The 17,490-nt window shown below is 37.8% G+C and overlaps 1 protein-coding gene across 2 annotated transcripts in view; it reads left to right on the top strand.

Moving 5' to 3' along the window:
• The window catches only part of SUCLG2 (succinate-CoA ligase GDP-forming subunit beta), a 281,870-nt gene that overhangs the window by 141,655 nt on the left and 122,725 nt on the right, over positions 1-17,490 (top strand). For both annotated transcript variants that reach the window (XM_017542762.2, XM_017542764.2), the window contains 3 exons: positions 1,394-1,546; positions 3,695-3,784; positions 13,206-13,302. In XM_017542762.2, coding sequence (XP_017398251.1) covers positions 1,394-1,546; positions 3,695-3,784; positions 13,206-13,302 — 340 coding nt within the window. The remainder of the gene's footprint in view (positions 1-1,393; positions 1,547-3,694; positions 3,785-13,205; positions 13,303-17,490) is intronic.

The raw sequence follows: 17,490 nt of genomic DNA, 5'->3' as shown, positions 1-17,490 counted from the left end.
AAAAAAAAAAAAAAAAAAAAAGACAGCGAGAACATGGTTAAATAAATATTGTTGTATAAATACCGTGTAATCACAAGGAAGAGAGACCTTAGAAAGATATTTAAGTTGTAGTATTAAGATTTTAAGAAAGAGGTTAGGCATGTGGCTTACATCTGTAATCCCAGCACTTTGGGAGGCCAAGGCAGGTAAATCACTTGAGGTCAGGAGTTCAAGACCATCCTGGCCAACATGGTGAATCCTCATCTCTACTGAAAATATACAAATTAGCCAAGCATGGTGGCAGGCACCTGTAAGGTCAGCTACTCAGGAGGCTGAGACATGAGAATCGCTTGAACCTGGGAAGCAGAGGTTGCAGGGAGGTGGAGGTTGCAGTCAGCTGAGATCGTGCCAGTGCACTCCAGTCTGGGTGATGGAGTGAGACTCTGTCTAAAAAAAAAAAAAAAAAAGAAAAGGATCCTAGTGTATGTAATATGCTTCCACATGTAGGATGATTCCATTACTGCAATGCTTGCAGATACATAGAAAAGGTCCAGAATGTTAGCAGTGGTTTTTCTTGGCAGGGCTGTTACATGCCGTTCAAGTTTTACAGAGCGAAAAGACACCTGGCTGAGGCAGTGAGTCCCCTCTCACTTGTGGAATTGGATGACATTCTAACATTCCACTTGTCCCTTGCCCAGTCATGGTCCTGGCAAGTGACCACACCCTCCCAGAGGTATGGGTACGTTTTTCTAGTTATCACAAAGGTTCCTGGTAGGCTCATACCTGCCCTGACTTCTGGGGCCCGAGCAGTTTGTTTGAGGTAGAGGTGTACAGCAGGGGGCTGCTTTCATTTTCTCTAATATTTTTGGTGTCATTTGCACTATTTTTGAACAAGCGTGTATTATGTTTGTAAATTAAAAGAAAATATAAAATGAAATATAGTGATCAAAGAGAGAGAAACATATATGAAATATCAGACACACCGTAAAAGAATCCTTCTGTGGCAATCATACTTGGTTTTCCACCAGTGAAATCTGAGAAAAGTCAGTGTAGTAATATAAATATATATATATGTATGTTAATATCTCAAATTAAAATAACAGCCACTTCCCTAGAGTATTTCTTAAGCCGCACAGTTTCTTGAGGAAGGAAAAAAAAAAGATTAAAGTGGGAAAGTTCCTTGAGGCAAACCAAATACCTGTCACTCGAACAAGTTAACAGGATCAATTAAGGAGGTAAAAATGGGCATTGTGAGCACCATGAGAGCAGAACTCTCAAATCTCTGCAAACTGACTCCCTGGGCTTTAAGAGCCGGAAAACGAAGCCGTTTGATTTGTGTAGCAAGTTCGTATAGATTTCCAAGTAGAAATCATCTTAATGCTGAATTAATTTGACTTTCCCACTAATGTGGTAGGTGATGGTTGCTGAAGCCTTGGACATTTCCAGAGAAACCTACCTAGCAATTCTGATGGACCGGTCCTGCAATGGCCCAGTGTTGGTGGGCAGCCCACAGGGGGGCGTCGATATTGAAGAGGTGGCTGCTTCAAATCCAGAGCTCATTTTTAAGGTATGTTTAAATTCCTGGCTACCCCCTATTAATTGATTGTTATTGTAGAAGCTGTTAAATGTTTAACGTGGAGTCTAAGGCCAGGAGCAGTAAATCTGTCTCTACAATTTAAGGTATGAAGATGTTGAGCCCTTTCTCTGTCTAAGTATCCAGATGAAAGTTGGGTGGAATCAAGGTATTCAGTGTTCAAGGACTTTTTATCTTTGCTTTCCCCATTCTTCCTTCTTTCCTTCTTCCTGCCTTTTCTTCCTCCCTGATTTCTTTCCATCCAATCTTCCTCAAGAATTAACCACTGGGAGAGGACTGCTATATTTTCATTTCTCATGGTTAACTCTCTTTCATTTTATATTTTATATGATCTAGAAATTTTCTTCTAGGAGATGAATGAATTCTTTTTTAGCAGATGTGAACTAGACACTGCCTTAAGGTCTTTCAGTACTGTTGATGTAAACTAGAGTCTTTATGAAGTCCAGATTCTGTCTGTTTCTTTCAATCCTTGAAATTTTGACTGATTTATTGATATTAAGCTTAGTTTCAAGTCATAGATCGGAGGTCAAATTTAATCAGAGTGCAAGTTTCTCAAAGTCTCTAAACCTCATTTTTAAATCAGTAAGATGAACATGGGGTGATTTCTATCCTGTGAGATTGTAAGGATTAAATGAGATGAGGTATATCAAGTGCTTCTTAACCTACCTCAGCTGTAAGGAGAACAACATAACTTTTCAGAACTAAAATTCAAGTTTTTAATCTGGGTTCTTGGGGTCAAAATTACATTAAAATTTTTCACCAGAAACATTGATTATTTCTTTTAGAAAATGATTTTTTGTTTCCCTTTGAAAAGGGGAGAGTTTATTTCTTAAATCTCTTTGTCTAAATAATGTACAATACACACTCAGCATCCTCAGCAGGTTCTTGGAAATTGTGACTTGAAACAGTGTCTAAGAAAACCAGTGTTACCATACATAGGCTAATTGATATAAACAAGAGTTAAGTTCCTATGGCATATTTCTGCTCACAAAAACATCACCCAACTCCTAAATGAAGACCAACACATTTCTAATGTTACACATTAAAATAAATAGGAGCCATGTATACATTTCAGAAAGATTTCATAAGAACAAATAAGATCATTATTTATCCAGTTATTCCAGCTCAGGGTCTCTGGTGGCCAGAGCACAGGGTGCAAGGAAAGAACCCACCCTGGACGGGACACCATCTCATTTCAGAGCACACTCACATAGCACACCCACACCCACTCAGACTGGGACTGTGTAGACATGCCAGTTCACTTGACTTGTACAAATTTGGGATGTGGGAGAAAACCAGGGGACCCAGAGAAAACCTACTCAGACAAGGGTAGAACGTGTAGACTCCACACAGACAGTGGCCTTGGCTAGGAATTGATTCTTTTTTTTTCCTCTCAACATTATAACAAAATAACTTTGAATGGAGTAACATTATTTGCAGACCTGCGGTACTCACACTTCAGTGATTGGTTTTAAAATATTTTCACCAGTGTTACATATTTAAGTTAATTACCTTGGAAATTGAATTGAGAGTTTATATGCAGACTTACCAGTAACACCTAGTTATTTTCAAAGTTCACATTATTTAAATCAAGCCATTCCATTTGTTAAGAGGATGCATGGAATAATGTATATGAACAGTGCTCAGTGTCTTTGAGACAATAGCATTTTGTAGAGGTAAGATATCAGTAAGAATTATCACCAATAGAGTGTTTAAATCATAAGGTAATATTTAACCTATCTATAACAGGCTTTAAACTTAACTAATATTAGGCAGGAAAACCTTACTTTGGAAGCCTTCCAAAAGATGTCATAAAAATTAACTGACTAAATATTCGTCAATGCCATCTGTATAGTAATTAAAAGTGAAAACTGGCATCAGATCTTCCTGTCAGCGTGCCACCATGAAGAATTATATAGTTTTTGGAAGGATTGTTTTATAGATGGTCTGCTAATTAAAACATACCCTACAGGCATCTGTGGGAGCCCTGCTCAGAGATCTCTGGATAGGTGCCATGCTTTAATTACTCATTTGCAAATAAATACTAAGCATTTTCTTTTGAGGTTGTAAATCTTCTTAGTTCACTGTCTGAATTTTGTTTATTTGATTTATTTTTACTAGGAGCAAATTGACATTTTTGAAGGAATAAAGGACAGCCAAGCTCACCGGATGGCAGAAAATCTAGGCTTTGTGGGGCCTTTGAAAAGCCAGGTATATAAGCCATTGGGGGATGGTGTGTCTGACTTGTTTCAGAAAACATTTGGGAACTTGCTTAATTGCCTCTAGTGTCTGTGATTACCAGGAAACAGGATTATTTATTGTTTTATAATTTTTTCCTCCAGCTGTTTATGATGAAGAAAAGTATTCCCCTGATGTTTTAAAAGAGGATGTTTATGATAGGTCTTTTAATGTATCTTGGTATGTGTCTGCATGTGTATTGCATGTGGACACATACACTTTATAATGGATGGTAATCTCTATTTTTTCTGTAGCATTGCTGGTACATAGCACTGGCAGGTGTGTGATTCAGCTCATTCAAATTTTAGTTTCATCATCTGTAGAATGGAAATGATGACAACTCCTGAGAGCTTATTGTGGGGATTCAGTAAAATAATGTGTGAAAGTCCTTAGTGTAGTGCTCCATAAAGGCCCATTCTTATTGGTATTAATAATACATGTTATTTAACTAATTGCTATTCTTTCATAGCTAATGGGCATTTGAAATGAATATTGATGACATAAAGAGAACAACTTAAAATACGCCAATTTTGTAATAATATCTCTTAGATTCAAAAAACAAGAAATTGACCTCATAGCTGTTGAGGGACAGAATCTGTCTTGAGCATTGTGCCCTGCTCTGCCTTTGGGTCCAGCCTGTGCACCTGATTATATGTCTAGCGGGGCAAGCTTCCTAGTGCCACAGCAAAATCAGACGAACTTACTTTTTCTTCCCTCTATTACTCAGAGAAGCTACCTTAATGACCCTAGATTGCGTGCATATGTGTGCGTGTATATGTTCTCTGGTCCGGGGCTTTATGAAGAGGCTATAGAGTATGTCCTTTAATTTGGTTGGGCAGCATTGTTCCCATAAGAGAGTAGATAATCCACTCTTTTCTTCCTGTGTTTTCTTTTTCTTTTGATTGACTGTCTCTCTGGAAGTTTTATGGTAACAATAAGCAAGTCAATGAGGGGTAAAGCAGAGTAAGGTTTTAAAAATATATATGTTTAAATGAAGGGAAACCGCTTATTTGAAAAAGGGTAAAGGCTCACTTTGAAAGCAAAAGATTGAAGATGGTAGAATGAGACAGGGCCATCTGGGACCAAACCTCAGGATGACAGAGAAAGGGCCATGATTCAGTGGACAATTAGAGGAACTAATTGCCATTTCTGAGACTAGCAAAGAGATGCCAGCATAGTAATCTGTCTGAAGAAGATACTGGAAGATTCCTGAATTTGTTCTACAGTCATTGGCTTCACTTCCTGAAAATGAGGATACCAGCCACATTAGCCATTCACCTGACATTTATTAAATGCTACAGGCTTCTCCTGTAGCAGTGGTGGTCACCTAAAGTCCGTCTCCCATACAGCTACTGTGATCTAGCTGCCCTGTCCAGCAGTCAGCTACAGTGTGCACAGTGACCCTGTCTCCCTCCTCCATATCACTTTGGGCATCTGTATTTCTTTTATTTATTTGCAGTCACCTTTGCTAGATCCTAATCTTTACCACAGCAGGGACTTTGTCCATTCTCCTATCTGCTGTGTTACCAGCAGCTGGCAAAGTGCTTGGCATCTGTTTTTATTCCTCAAGAAACATTTGTCATGTACATGACTAGGTTAAACAACACATCTAGGTGTCCACTTTGAAGAGGTTCCTAGGGAGTCAGCAAAAGGTGGCTTTTCATGGCAGAAAAATACATCTGGAATGGGCCAAATCTGCTGACTACATACAACTAGTGCTCGACTTACGACCATGATTGGGACCGGCAGACCGGTTGTAACACGATTTGGTCGTAAGTTGAGTAGGCTATATGTACAGTTGAAGTGGTGCACGCGGAGATGGTACTGCTGCCAGAAGCTGGTCTGCACTGTCGTATGCCCAGCTGGGCAATGTTTACACTGCCAGACGCAGAGCAGTAGTGGCTAGTAATTGTGGTCATAAAGTCGAATGGTCGTAAGTTGCATAGGTTGTAAGTCGATCAATACCTCTATTTAAAAGTTCAAGAGGTGAATGTAATAGAGAATTCTAGAGAAGTTAATAACAGTATAATGTACATTACGGGATACTCCCCCCTCACTACATATTATAAGAGAAAATTAGGAGTTATTTATAGCTCTTAAATGGCTTACTAGTGTTTTCCTAGTACCCGAAACACTCGAGGTTTTAAATGAGTTAACCTATGGAAGGAAGATGAACATGTGAGAACTCAGGGGTCAGTAAGTGGCCATATTGTGAGTATACCTTTGACTTAATTTATTGAAGAAAGGAAATAAAATGTTTTAAATCTGTTATTTATTTCTTTCTTCACTGCTAATTCCATGAAAGCTTTAAATCTTCATTTTCTCAGCAGCTTGGGATGAGCACTGATTGGGTGCTGCTCAGTCTGTTGTGCCTTGGGGAGCAGAGACGATGAAAAACAACCATTTTTTCTTCAGAGGCTCACAGACCAGTAGACATCTGCCTGCTGGCTGAGAGAGTACAGGAAGAGGGGTGGATAAAGGAATGTGAAAGCTCGGGGTGGGGGGAACAGAGAGAGAGACAGAGAGACAGAGACAGAGACAGAGACAGAGAGACAGAGAGAACTCAGCTGTAGTCATGTTGGAAGCTGTTCATCTGGGGACAACTGAGTATATTTCTACAGTAGAAGGAATATATGGCTTGGGATCCCAGGGAAAGCTTTGTACTGGAGTTGCAGCCTTGGGAATCTCTGCTTTATGGTGCTTGCTCAAGCTGTGGGGATTAGTGAAATGTTCTACATTGAGAGCCAGCCTACAATGAGCAGGTGGGTCAGTGGAGAAGGGAAACATTTAAACAATCATCAATCAATAATCTTTTCCTAAAGAAATAGTATCTTAGAGGTGCCTTAGATTCAATGTGACGTTGAAAGTTACTTAATTTTCATCTAGGATGTAGTTTAGGCATTTGGAGGTACCTCACTGATAGTTGAATACCATATAAAATGACAGTCTTGTAAAATGATTAATATCTTTTCTGTGACTCATGCCTGTTGTCTCTAAAATGTGATTAATATTAGACACAACAAAAATAAACATGATATTTTACTTTACATGAAAACTACCAAGTATTTGTTCCCAACTAAAGTCCATTTTTGTGAGAATTTGTTGAAAAATATTAAGACATAGGAAAGCTTAATATAGTAAGTCCCCTTTATCTGTGGAGGATACATTCCAAGACCTTCAGTGGATGACTGAAGCTTACCTACTACCAAACCCTATATATACTCTTTTTTCTGGATATCTATATCTAGGATAAAGTTTAACTTACAAATTAGGTACAGTAAGATATTAACAACAACAATAAAATAGAACAATAGCAATAAAGTATAATAAAAGTGATGTGAATATGGTCTCTTTCTCAAAATACCTCATTGTATTGTATTCATTCTTCTTGTGATGATGTCAGATGATACAATGTCTACATGGTAAGGGTGAGCGATATGAGCATTGTGATGTAGCATCGGGCTACTCATGACCTCCTGTCAATACTTCAGGAGCGACATCTACTTTGGATGATCCTGGATCATCAAGCCACAGGTGTCAGTGGCTGGATGTCAGGAACAGATGATGTCCGTGGTTGGGAATCCTGGATAGTTGAAGGTTTTTCACCACAACCTTTTAGAAGAACATCATAATTAGTTTTGTCTCTTTCTTTTTAACTCATCAAAGTGTTGCTGTAGAGGTTGTAATCCTTCAGTGACTTTAATACTGTGTTCCATCCGAGGATTTTATTCCATGACTTTGTCCTTTCCATTTAATAACTTGGACCGTAGTAGACCATGGATAACTAAAACCACAGAAAGCAAAACTGAAGATGGTAGGGGCGGACAATTATATGAATGAAACTTACAAGTTTCTCAAGTGTGTCTTAGTTACCATCTATACTGTTCATTTCTGAAAACGTGGGTGCCTTGAATTGTCAACATGTGCCTCTAGGTTTTAGGCTGATGAAAAGATCTGATGGTCCAAGTCAGTGAAAGATCACAAACATCTCTTGAAGTGGTTTGTACTTCTGGCTTGATTTGAGAGCTATATGTGAATATTGATGATAATGTCTGGAATGCAAGAAAAATATGTAAAATACTTAACCTGTTGAGACTTTTTGTAAACTAATAAATGATTTATTTTAGCAAGAATACATATAGTCATCATTGGCAAATGTTAAATGTTTGATCCAATTTTCCTTCCTGGATAAGTTTTCCTTTCCTATTCCTCTTGGTTTTGAAAACATAATACCAGAAGAAGTGCCTGATTCCACACAGAGCTCCCAAGCGTGAGTTTTTAGGAGTAGGTGTGAAATTAGGATAGACATTTGCTGATCTTGCATAGGTCCAACAAATCAAGGCAGGATCTTCAATGAGCTGTCAGCTGTTAGGGTCACTGTACTGAAGCAAGTACTCCCATTTCAGCTGGGCTCCTACAGCCAACCATTTGGCTTGTGCCCGCTGGGTTTCCGGGGATATGTCATATTCAGCTGGGTTGAGGGTCAAGGGCGGAGTGGCCAGGTACAATGACTTTGTAAACAACATCTTGGCGACCCAGTGCACAACTGTGCCTGCACAGTTCTGAGGCCCTTTGTCTTTATGCTTCTGTTGAGACATTTTTAAAGAATCATATAAACTTGTCAGGTTTTCATGTATTCATATTTGATTTTACGGATTTCAGTTTTTAAATATTGCTTTACAGACAAACTTAAAATAACATTAGTTGGTGGCAAAAGTGCAGAAAAACTTTTTGTAGAGTGGTTATAAGCCAAGAAAGTAGATGGCAGTAGTAAACGACTGATTGCAAGTTGACCAGGAGAATGTTCTTTTTGACCTGTGCTTATTTTTTAACATTTAACCCATGTAGAAAGCAGAAAAGCGAATCTTAACTTGCCACATGCCATGCCACTCCCTGTTACACCTGGTCATACTTACACATCCTGTCTGCCTAGTCCTTATAACCGTGTAGTATATAGCCTCTGGAATAAGACATCGTACAAGGGTTTGTCATTGTAAGATCTACAAAGGAGAACCAGCTTGATTTGGAGATGTCTCCAAGTCAAATTATGTTTTAGTCTTGCTCAAAAAATTATAGTGTTTCTTTGTATAACACTGAAAATTAAAACAGAAAATATCCCCAGAATGCTATGCTAATGTATCAATTACAATGGCATTAATGTGCAGAAAATTCAGGCTTTATACTAAGCAAAGTTGGCATAGGCTTAAGAAGTTCTGAAACAATTTAAGTGTACATCTGTGGATGAATGAATAAACAAAATGTGGTATATACTATAATGGAACTTTTTTGAGCCTTGTAAAAGAAGATTCTGACACATACTACAGTATGGTTGGGGCTTGAGGACATTGTGCTAAGTGAAATAAGCCAGTCACAAAAAGACAAACACTGTATGGTTCCACAGGTATCTACTATATGTTTATATGCATAACTTTTATTTTATGTATGTGTATATATAGATAGATAACGCTAGCGTATATATATATATATCTTCTATCTATATATATCTATACATATATATCTATATATATGGAGATATGTGTGTGTGTGTGTGTGTGTGTGTGTGTATGTGTGTGTATGGAGAGATAGAGAGGCAGAGACAGAGATGCTATCTAGAATAGTCAAATTTATAGACACAAAGTAGAATGATGTTGCCAGAGGCAGTGGGAAGAGGAGAATGGGAGTTTGTTTAGCGATACAGAGTTTGAGGGAAGATGAAGAAGTTCTAGAGATTGATTCCACAATGGTTGAGATATGGTGAATTTTATGTTTTGTATATTTTATCACAATTTTTTTAAAAAGGAAGTTTTGAAGTAGCTGGTTGAGATTATATATATATATGTACCCAGAAGTTATTTCTATTATCTAGTCCCCCCTTAGAATTAAATTAATCTTTAATTCAACCAATATTTATAGAGTGTTGACGCTGCAGAGGTTGTATCACTACAGTGGATGCCAGGGTACCCAGGATACACAGGATGCCCAGTCCAACTCACATTGCAAGCTCCCATTGATGACCTGGAAAACCCCCCAAAATACAAAAAAATATTCAGCAGTGAAGTATTTGCTGGCTTCACACTTTAACTTAAATTTTATTTGGATTTAAAAAAATGGAAATATTAAATAAAGGAAATTATAAAGAATACTAGAAAAAATAATGGGAGAATTTAATGTGCCTACATCACGTCATTGCACTCCAGCCTGGATGACAGATTGAGACTCCATCTCAAAAAAAAAAAAAAAAAAAAAAAAACTCAGAATGGGTTTAGCCTTTTAAAAGTCTAACATAAAGCCAGAAACCATATAAGAATGGCATTATTATGAAATTTCCATGTAGCAAAAGTAGAAAAAACATGTTTAGTAGGTAAATGTTAAAAGGGAAAAACTATTTGTAATTTACATGACAGGAGGAGCTAGTTTCCTTCATGTAAAAATATGTCCTATAGGCTGGGCACAGTGGCTCATACCTGTAATGCCAACATTTTGCAAGGCTGAGGCAAGAGGATTGCTTGAGACCAGGATTTCAAGACTAGCCTGGGTAACACAGTGAGACCTCCATCTCTAGAAAAATTTAAAATAAAAAATTAGCTGAGCATAGTTGCATGTGCCTGTAGTCCAGCTATTTGGGAGGCTGAGGTGGGAGGATCATCTGAGCCCAGGAGTTCAAGGCTACAGTGAGCCATGATTGTGCTGGTATACTCCAGTATAGTTGACAAAGCAAGACTGTCTTGTAAACACACACATGCGCGCGCGCACACACACACACACACACACACACACACACACACTCTTCCTATAAATTAATGAGACCAAAATCTCAACAGGAAAATAGGCAAAATTCACAGAAAAAGGAATAAGATGTCTTAAACCCACAGAATAATGCACAAACTCATTCATAATAAAATAAATTCAAATTAAAACTATATGTGAGTGTATTTGTCTGTTCTCATGCTGATAATAAAGACATACCTGAGAGTGGATAACTTATGAAGGACAGAGGTGTAATTGACTCATAGTTCTACATGGTTGGGAAGGCCTCATAATCATGGTGGAAAACAAAGGAAGAACAAAGGGACTTCTTACATGGTGGCGGCCAAGAGAGCTTGTGCAGGGGAACTGGCCTTTATAAAACCACCAGATCTCCTGAGATTTATTCACTATCATCAGAACAGCATGGGAAAATCCTGTCACCATAAATCAATTACCTTTCACTGGGTCCCTCCTAGGACTTGTGGGGATTATTACAATTCTAGGTGAGATTTGGGTGGGGACACAGAGCCAAATCATATCAGTGAGATACCATTTTTCACCTAACACACTGGCAAAGATACAAATGGCTAATGATTGTGAATTGGAAAACAATGTCTCTGATAATTTTCACTTCATAGGAGTGAAAATTAGGGTCAGCTTCTATCAAGAACAATTTAGCAGAATCTTTTGATATTTAAAATGCCTACACTCCTTTTTCCTTCACTCTGGGTAATTTATCCTATAAATCTTTAATCACCTGTATAATAAATATACAGAGACAAGTAAGGCAGTGTTGTTATAATGTCAAGCTATTAGAAACAATCCAAATGGTCATTATTTAAGTGAAAGTTTAAAGGAAATATATATCAATACAGTAAGATACTCTGTAGTCAATTAAAAGGATACTATTGATCTACCTGTGTTGCTCATGAAGTGTCTCTAAAAATCTGTTAGGTAAAGAAATGAGGCATATAAACAAGTTTGCTTTTTTAAGACAGATGAAGGAGGAATGCATACCTTCTTGGGCACAGAATATCTCTCAGATGAAGCACAAATTGATGAGGTGGCTACTGCTGGGGGCCTGTGTGGTTGAGTGGTACAATCAGGAAAAACCCTTATGCACTTTGGGAATTTCATATCATGTACTTGTGTTATCTACTCATACAAATATTTAATACTAAAATCATTTAATCATACTCATTGTGTGGGTTTGTTTATATCTACTAGGCCTCAAATTTGAAATTAAAGACGTTTGCAGGTAGACATAAAATACATTAAGATAGCATGAATTAAATCCATAGTTCTTCAGTCAAATCTGGAACCACTTGAAATATTTACACCAGTGGGGATTTACTTTAGGGATGTCTTTCATAGGTGCTGCAAGAGCTGAATACTTTAAGAGTAGACAGAAAGGCAGCCTAGAGCATCTTCGTTTTCCAGGAACAAAAATGAAGCAGCAGTGTTTACGGGACCTTCGATACAGAAGCTAGAACCTTGTTGGGCTTCTCCAGTGGGAGCAAGAGCCAGAGGAGGAGATTCTGCCTTGATAGAAAGAGAGGAGTAGAAGTACCCTGGCTTTTCCCTCTTCCCACCTCCATCTCTCACCACTGCTTCCCACTGGCTGACCCCAGCTAGAAACCAGCTGACCTAGGAACCTAGAAAACTCAGCCTGTAAGAGTCAGCTCCCCTCATATACAGAGTAGAGTTGGGGAACAGAAAATGGATCTGCTGCAAATAATGTAAGGCTGGCACAGTGAGTGAAATATAGCAATGGGAAAACTGTGGCTTGAGAGAAAAATGGATCCAGGAATGAGACTGATACCTAATGCTTCGCCGTGATCAATCCCCGTGCTCTGTGCATCACATGCTCCTTTCCTTATTGATAGGAGCTTTCCAGGGCAGGGGGACGGCTCATTCATGTTCTCATTTCAAACCCCAGCTCATGGGATACCAGCCTGCTATGTCATAAGCAGTGAAGAAATATTGGTTGAAAAGAATGAATGAATGAGTGAATTTCAAGCAGAATGAGAAAAATGAAGTCAGGGCATAACAGGGCAACCTTGGATATTCTTGCTCTTTGTTGTTAATGTCTTTGGGACAAACTACGTGAGTTTAAACTGTGCTATTCAGTAACTATACTATTAAGGACTTTCATCTTCTTGTTTTGCAAGTTTCCATTAGACACTCAGTAATTGTTGTTTCACAGATTATGGGTTGGATTGATGAATATAATAACTGTTTTATTTCAGCACAATAAGGAAAACCTAGTCATTATAAACTCTCAAAATCGTGTTTACCTTTTACTTAAATGGAGCTTGTTTGTATTAATGATTGTAGCTTATATTGCAGCTTAACTCTGCTAATAGAGACATGATAATTTACAAAAAGATTAACAACCTTTTAGGCTGTACTGAAAATATTTTGTTTTCTTGATAATGGTCTCTTCTGGTGTCTGGAGGAGAGTTGAGCAATTCCTTTTAATGAATAGCAACAGAAATTAAAATAATTATGTTTTCCTGTTTTTCCCTTCAGAAAACCTAACTGAAAATAAAAACATAACTTGCTATTTTCAAGGCTTCATTAATCCAGCAAAATAAATTTTCTTTTACTGCTTTGGTATAATTCTATTTCACTTGATCACATTTAGGCTGCAGATCAAATTACGAAGCTGTATAATCTCTTCCTGAAAGTTGATGCTACTCAGGTGGAAGTGAATCCCTTTGGTGAAACTCCAGAAGGACAAGGTAAAAAAAAAAAAAAATAGAGAAAACAAATGAATGTATTGTAATTATTTATGCAAACTGTAAATTAAATTGCACAAAAGACTATAGCAGCAGCTTTGCATTAATTCCTTTCAGTAATTTAATTTCTGCCATAGTTTCAAATGCTCCCATGACACAGTTGAACATTAGAGCACTTAGGTTTGTTGGTAGCCAAATGCCAAGCCTCTAAGGAAGCTACTGGTTGTTTTACTTAAGAACATCCAGGCTTGGTGTGGTGGCTCGTGCCTGTAATCCCAGCACTTTGGGAGGACAAAGCAGGAGGATCACTTGAGGCCAAGACTTGGAGACCAGCCTGGGTAACATACTGAGACCCTGTTACAATAATAATAATAAAAATAATAATAAAGGAAAATAAACGTCCATCCACCTGTTTCCCTCCACCTTATTTTTTAGGTGCATCGCTTTTGCGACTAAGGTAAAGATTTGTGTAGAAATGGGAACCACACACTTGGGTATATGAATGCATGTGCCTTTATGGGACTGGAGCTTTTTGAACATCTTTAGTTTGCCTGAATCTGTATATAATTTCACCTTGTCTTCTGGGCTGGATTTATATCACCTTGGTGAAGCCCCTAAGGCCCCTAGTTGAACTCTACTTAGATGTAGTTTCTGCTTCAGGCAGGAGGAGGTGGCATTGGTGAGGGTTTCTCCTATCCATCAGGTATTTGTATAGTATAAATGACTATTTTATATCTCAGTACCTAACACAACTGCACTGTTTCTTGCATACAGCAAATGTTCTATAAGTTCTTATTAATTTGATAGCAAAAGCTTGTGAATGTGTGTGTGGTGGGAGGAAAGGTGGGGCTCCACACACACATTCACAAGCTTTTGCTATCAAAAGAGTGAAATAGCAGGTGGATAGGATAGACCATAAGTTCCATAAACCCCTTCTTTTTTAGTACATTTCACCTCCAGTGTATTGCATGCTGTCTAGCATGTTACAGTCAGTAAATAGGACTTTGCATTGAATTGGTAAATGGGGTGAATCATTATGTGTAAACATATCAACTTTTCAGCCAAGGTGGATGAGACAATATTTTCTTCTTAGCACATTTCAGAGATTCTGTAGCTAGACTCAGAGAAGCTACATTATCATTTCCTTGGAACCCAGAGAGGCCTAAGCATAAATTCTGTATCTGCCATGTTTTGGCTACAGATCTAGGCATGTTACTTAGCCTACCTATGTTTCAGCTCTTTTTTTTTTTTTTAATCAAATAAGTGGTGAAAATGATGCCTAGCTCATAGAGTGTTGTGAACATAAGATGAGATCGTATATGAGTATGCATGCAGTGTTAGATACAAAATAGGCTAGTCCTTAACATTCATAAAATGAAATTCCTCTTCTCAGGTAGTCTCAGAGTAGCCCAGGAAAGGTATGGATTTCAGACAAGAGCAAGCAAACACTTTATGTTTAGGAAGCCATTGAAAATAATATATTTCATAATTTATACAAATGACCATCCGATAGAAATCTGAGCTTGGTCATTTATAAACAAGCTACCTGTATTCATAATTTTTAAAAAATTGCTATGGCTATAAAATCATGAATATTTCATCAAGAGAAGAAAGGAAGGGGAAGATTCTGTTTTTTGAGCTTATATGCCAGGTGCTGTGATAAACTTATATATACATTCTTTCATATTCTTTACCACAACCCTGAAAAGTTGTTACCCCTATTTTATAGAGGATTGAAAAACTAGTGTGACTCTCCCAGGGGCCGCTAGTTACAGAAGCTGGGATTTGAACCTGTGTCCCTCTGAGTCCAGCATACATGTTGATTCTGATACTCCAGACTCAACTGTAGCAACCTGCCTTTTCTACTTTTTCCCATTTAAACTAATTACTTGCTTTCGTGAACATGTCCTAGAAGTAGTCTCCAGTTTGGCAGAGAATAACAATCAAAATTCATTTTGATAATTAAATCCAAGAAATGAAGGAGAAGGTTTAACAAAAGTTCTTAAAGGTCATGTATTGCTTTTAAACTAGTATACACAAGCAGCCTAGTTCCTTCATATTAAGAAAAATGAAAATTCAGCTATAGCTATGGAGTGGGATAAAAATTACTGCAATACAATTTTTATTCATCCCTTTGGGAAGCAGTCACAGGCTATGTTCTGGCTGCAGGGAATAAAAGTGTGAGAACCTTTTCTTTATTTTTTTTTCCTTTTCTTTTTTTTTTTTTTGTTTTGAGATGAAGTCTTGCTCTGTCACCAGGCGCCAGGCTGGAGTGCAGTGGCTCAATCTCGACTCACTGCAAACTCTGCCTTCCGAGTTCAAGCGATTCTCCCATCTCCAAGCAATTCTCCCACCTCAGCCTCCAGAGTAGCTAGGACTGCAGGCATGCCCACCTAATTTTTGCGTGTGTGTGTGTATGTGTGTGTGTGTGTGTGTGTGTGTTTGGTAGAGATGGGGTTTCACCCTGTTAGCCAGGATGGTCTCGATCTCCTGACCTCATAATCTGCCTGCCTGGGCCTGATAATCAAAGTACTGGGATTACAGGCCTGAGCCACCATGCCCAGCTGGGAACCATTTTTTAGAGGGTATTTACAAAACGTTGTGGGTCTGAAGTTTTATTTTTAATTATTAAGAGAATACAGGAGTCTTGAGTTTTTTTTTAAAGGGAATCATCATAAAACATTTTTTATATACAGTTCATTAAAACGTGTCTTATGTGATATTTTAAAGAGCAGAATTAACTTTAGCTATTAATTTGTTCATTGTACCATAAAAGTTCAGCAATTGAATTATAATCACAATTAAATGAGTATGTTGGTTTATAACTCTAATGAGCAGTAGTCAAATTAAACCCAGTTAGGAAATGGTGATTAATGACCAAATGTACAAATTGATCTTCATCATTATCACAATCCCCTAAAGCTGTCTTTTATTTAGAAACTGTAAAAGCAGTCATTTATATTTTAGCAATATTGATAATCTTAATATTTATAATCTGAGTATTCATTATTTCTGTTAATAATCTGATTCAAAAAATATAATTTGACACTACTAACTGCAATATAGTTTAGTAACTGTTAGCTAGGATTATAATGGTTGCTAATGACAGAAAACTATGTTAGCTTTGTTTTTGTTAAAAAGTTATTTTATGCCTGTAACAGGGAAGTCTTAAGGTATGGACTGGCGTAAGGCCTGAAGAGAATCAGGGATTTCTTCCTACCTTCAGCCAGCTCTGTCTGTACACAGACTCCTTTCTCTGATGTCTTTAAAGCACATTGTACTCCATGGGAAGGTTGGGCATTTTGTCCCCCAGGGAACATTTTTAGTTGTCACATGTTGGAGGCTGTGCTACCAGCATGTATGACGCTAAACAAACTACAGTGCGCGGGATGGTCCCTGTCCACAGAGAATGACCTCACCTAATCTGTCCGTAGTCTAGAGGTTAAAAATTCCTACATTAGGGCATCTTTATCAGTTGGGAGCTGAAATTCATTCACTGAGCCAAAGGAATGAGATCCAGTTTGAAGCAGTGACTATCTGGCTAAGATTCCATGAGAATTAAAGCCGGGTTATCCATAGTTAACTGGCACATCAAATTCCTTTCTTTCTTCAGATTGATTTCCCTAAATAACCACCCTGTTGCTTCTTGTTAGCAAGTGCCCATGTTGTTGGTGGGTGTTTCTCTGTTTCTCTCTTTATACACAAGACTCTATTTTCAAGAACATTTTCAGTTCTTTACCTCCCCCAACCCCCCTACCCACCCCATATCTATTTTCTCTTTTCACAGCCACTAAAAAAAAGTTCTAAAAAGTATACAACTCTCAGAACATCAATATTTAATGGAAAGTGGGACTAATTTGAAAGTATCAGCATTTTAAGGCCATTTTGGCAAGGCGTGTTTCAATAGCACATTACAGTTATTTATCACATATCAAACACAGTACATTGCTTGAAGACAGATTATTTTTCAAACTAATTATAACAGTCTTATTTCCTGCTGTTTTTATGCTTCTTTTATGTGTAAGTTTCCCCTCTGAAATGTGTTTTTCTTTTGTTTAATTCTGTGACACATTCCTCTGTTAAAATTCTAGGGTCAGAGGCCTCTAACTGCCAGTCATGTTTTCCATCGAGATTGTTGAATTAGCAGCTCACGGATTCTCACACCACTAAACAAAACAACAAAACACCCTA

The sequence above is a fragment of the Cebus imitator genome, unplaced genomic scaffold, assembly GCF_001604975.1.
Source record: "Cebus imitator isolate Cc_AM_T3 unplaced genomic scaffold, Cebus_imitator-1.0 Scaffold147, whole genome shotgun sequence".
Taxonomy (NCBI): Eukaryota; Metazoa; Chordata; class Mammalia; order Primates; family Cebidae; genus Cebus; species Cebus imitator.
The sequence above is the reverse complement of the archived record's forward strand: the minus strand, read 5'-3'. Positions and strand labels throughout refer to the sequence as shown.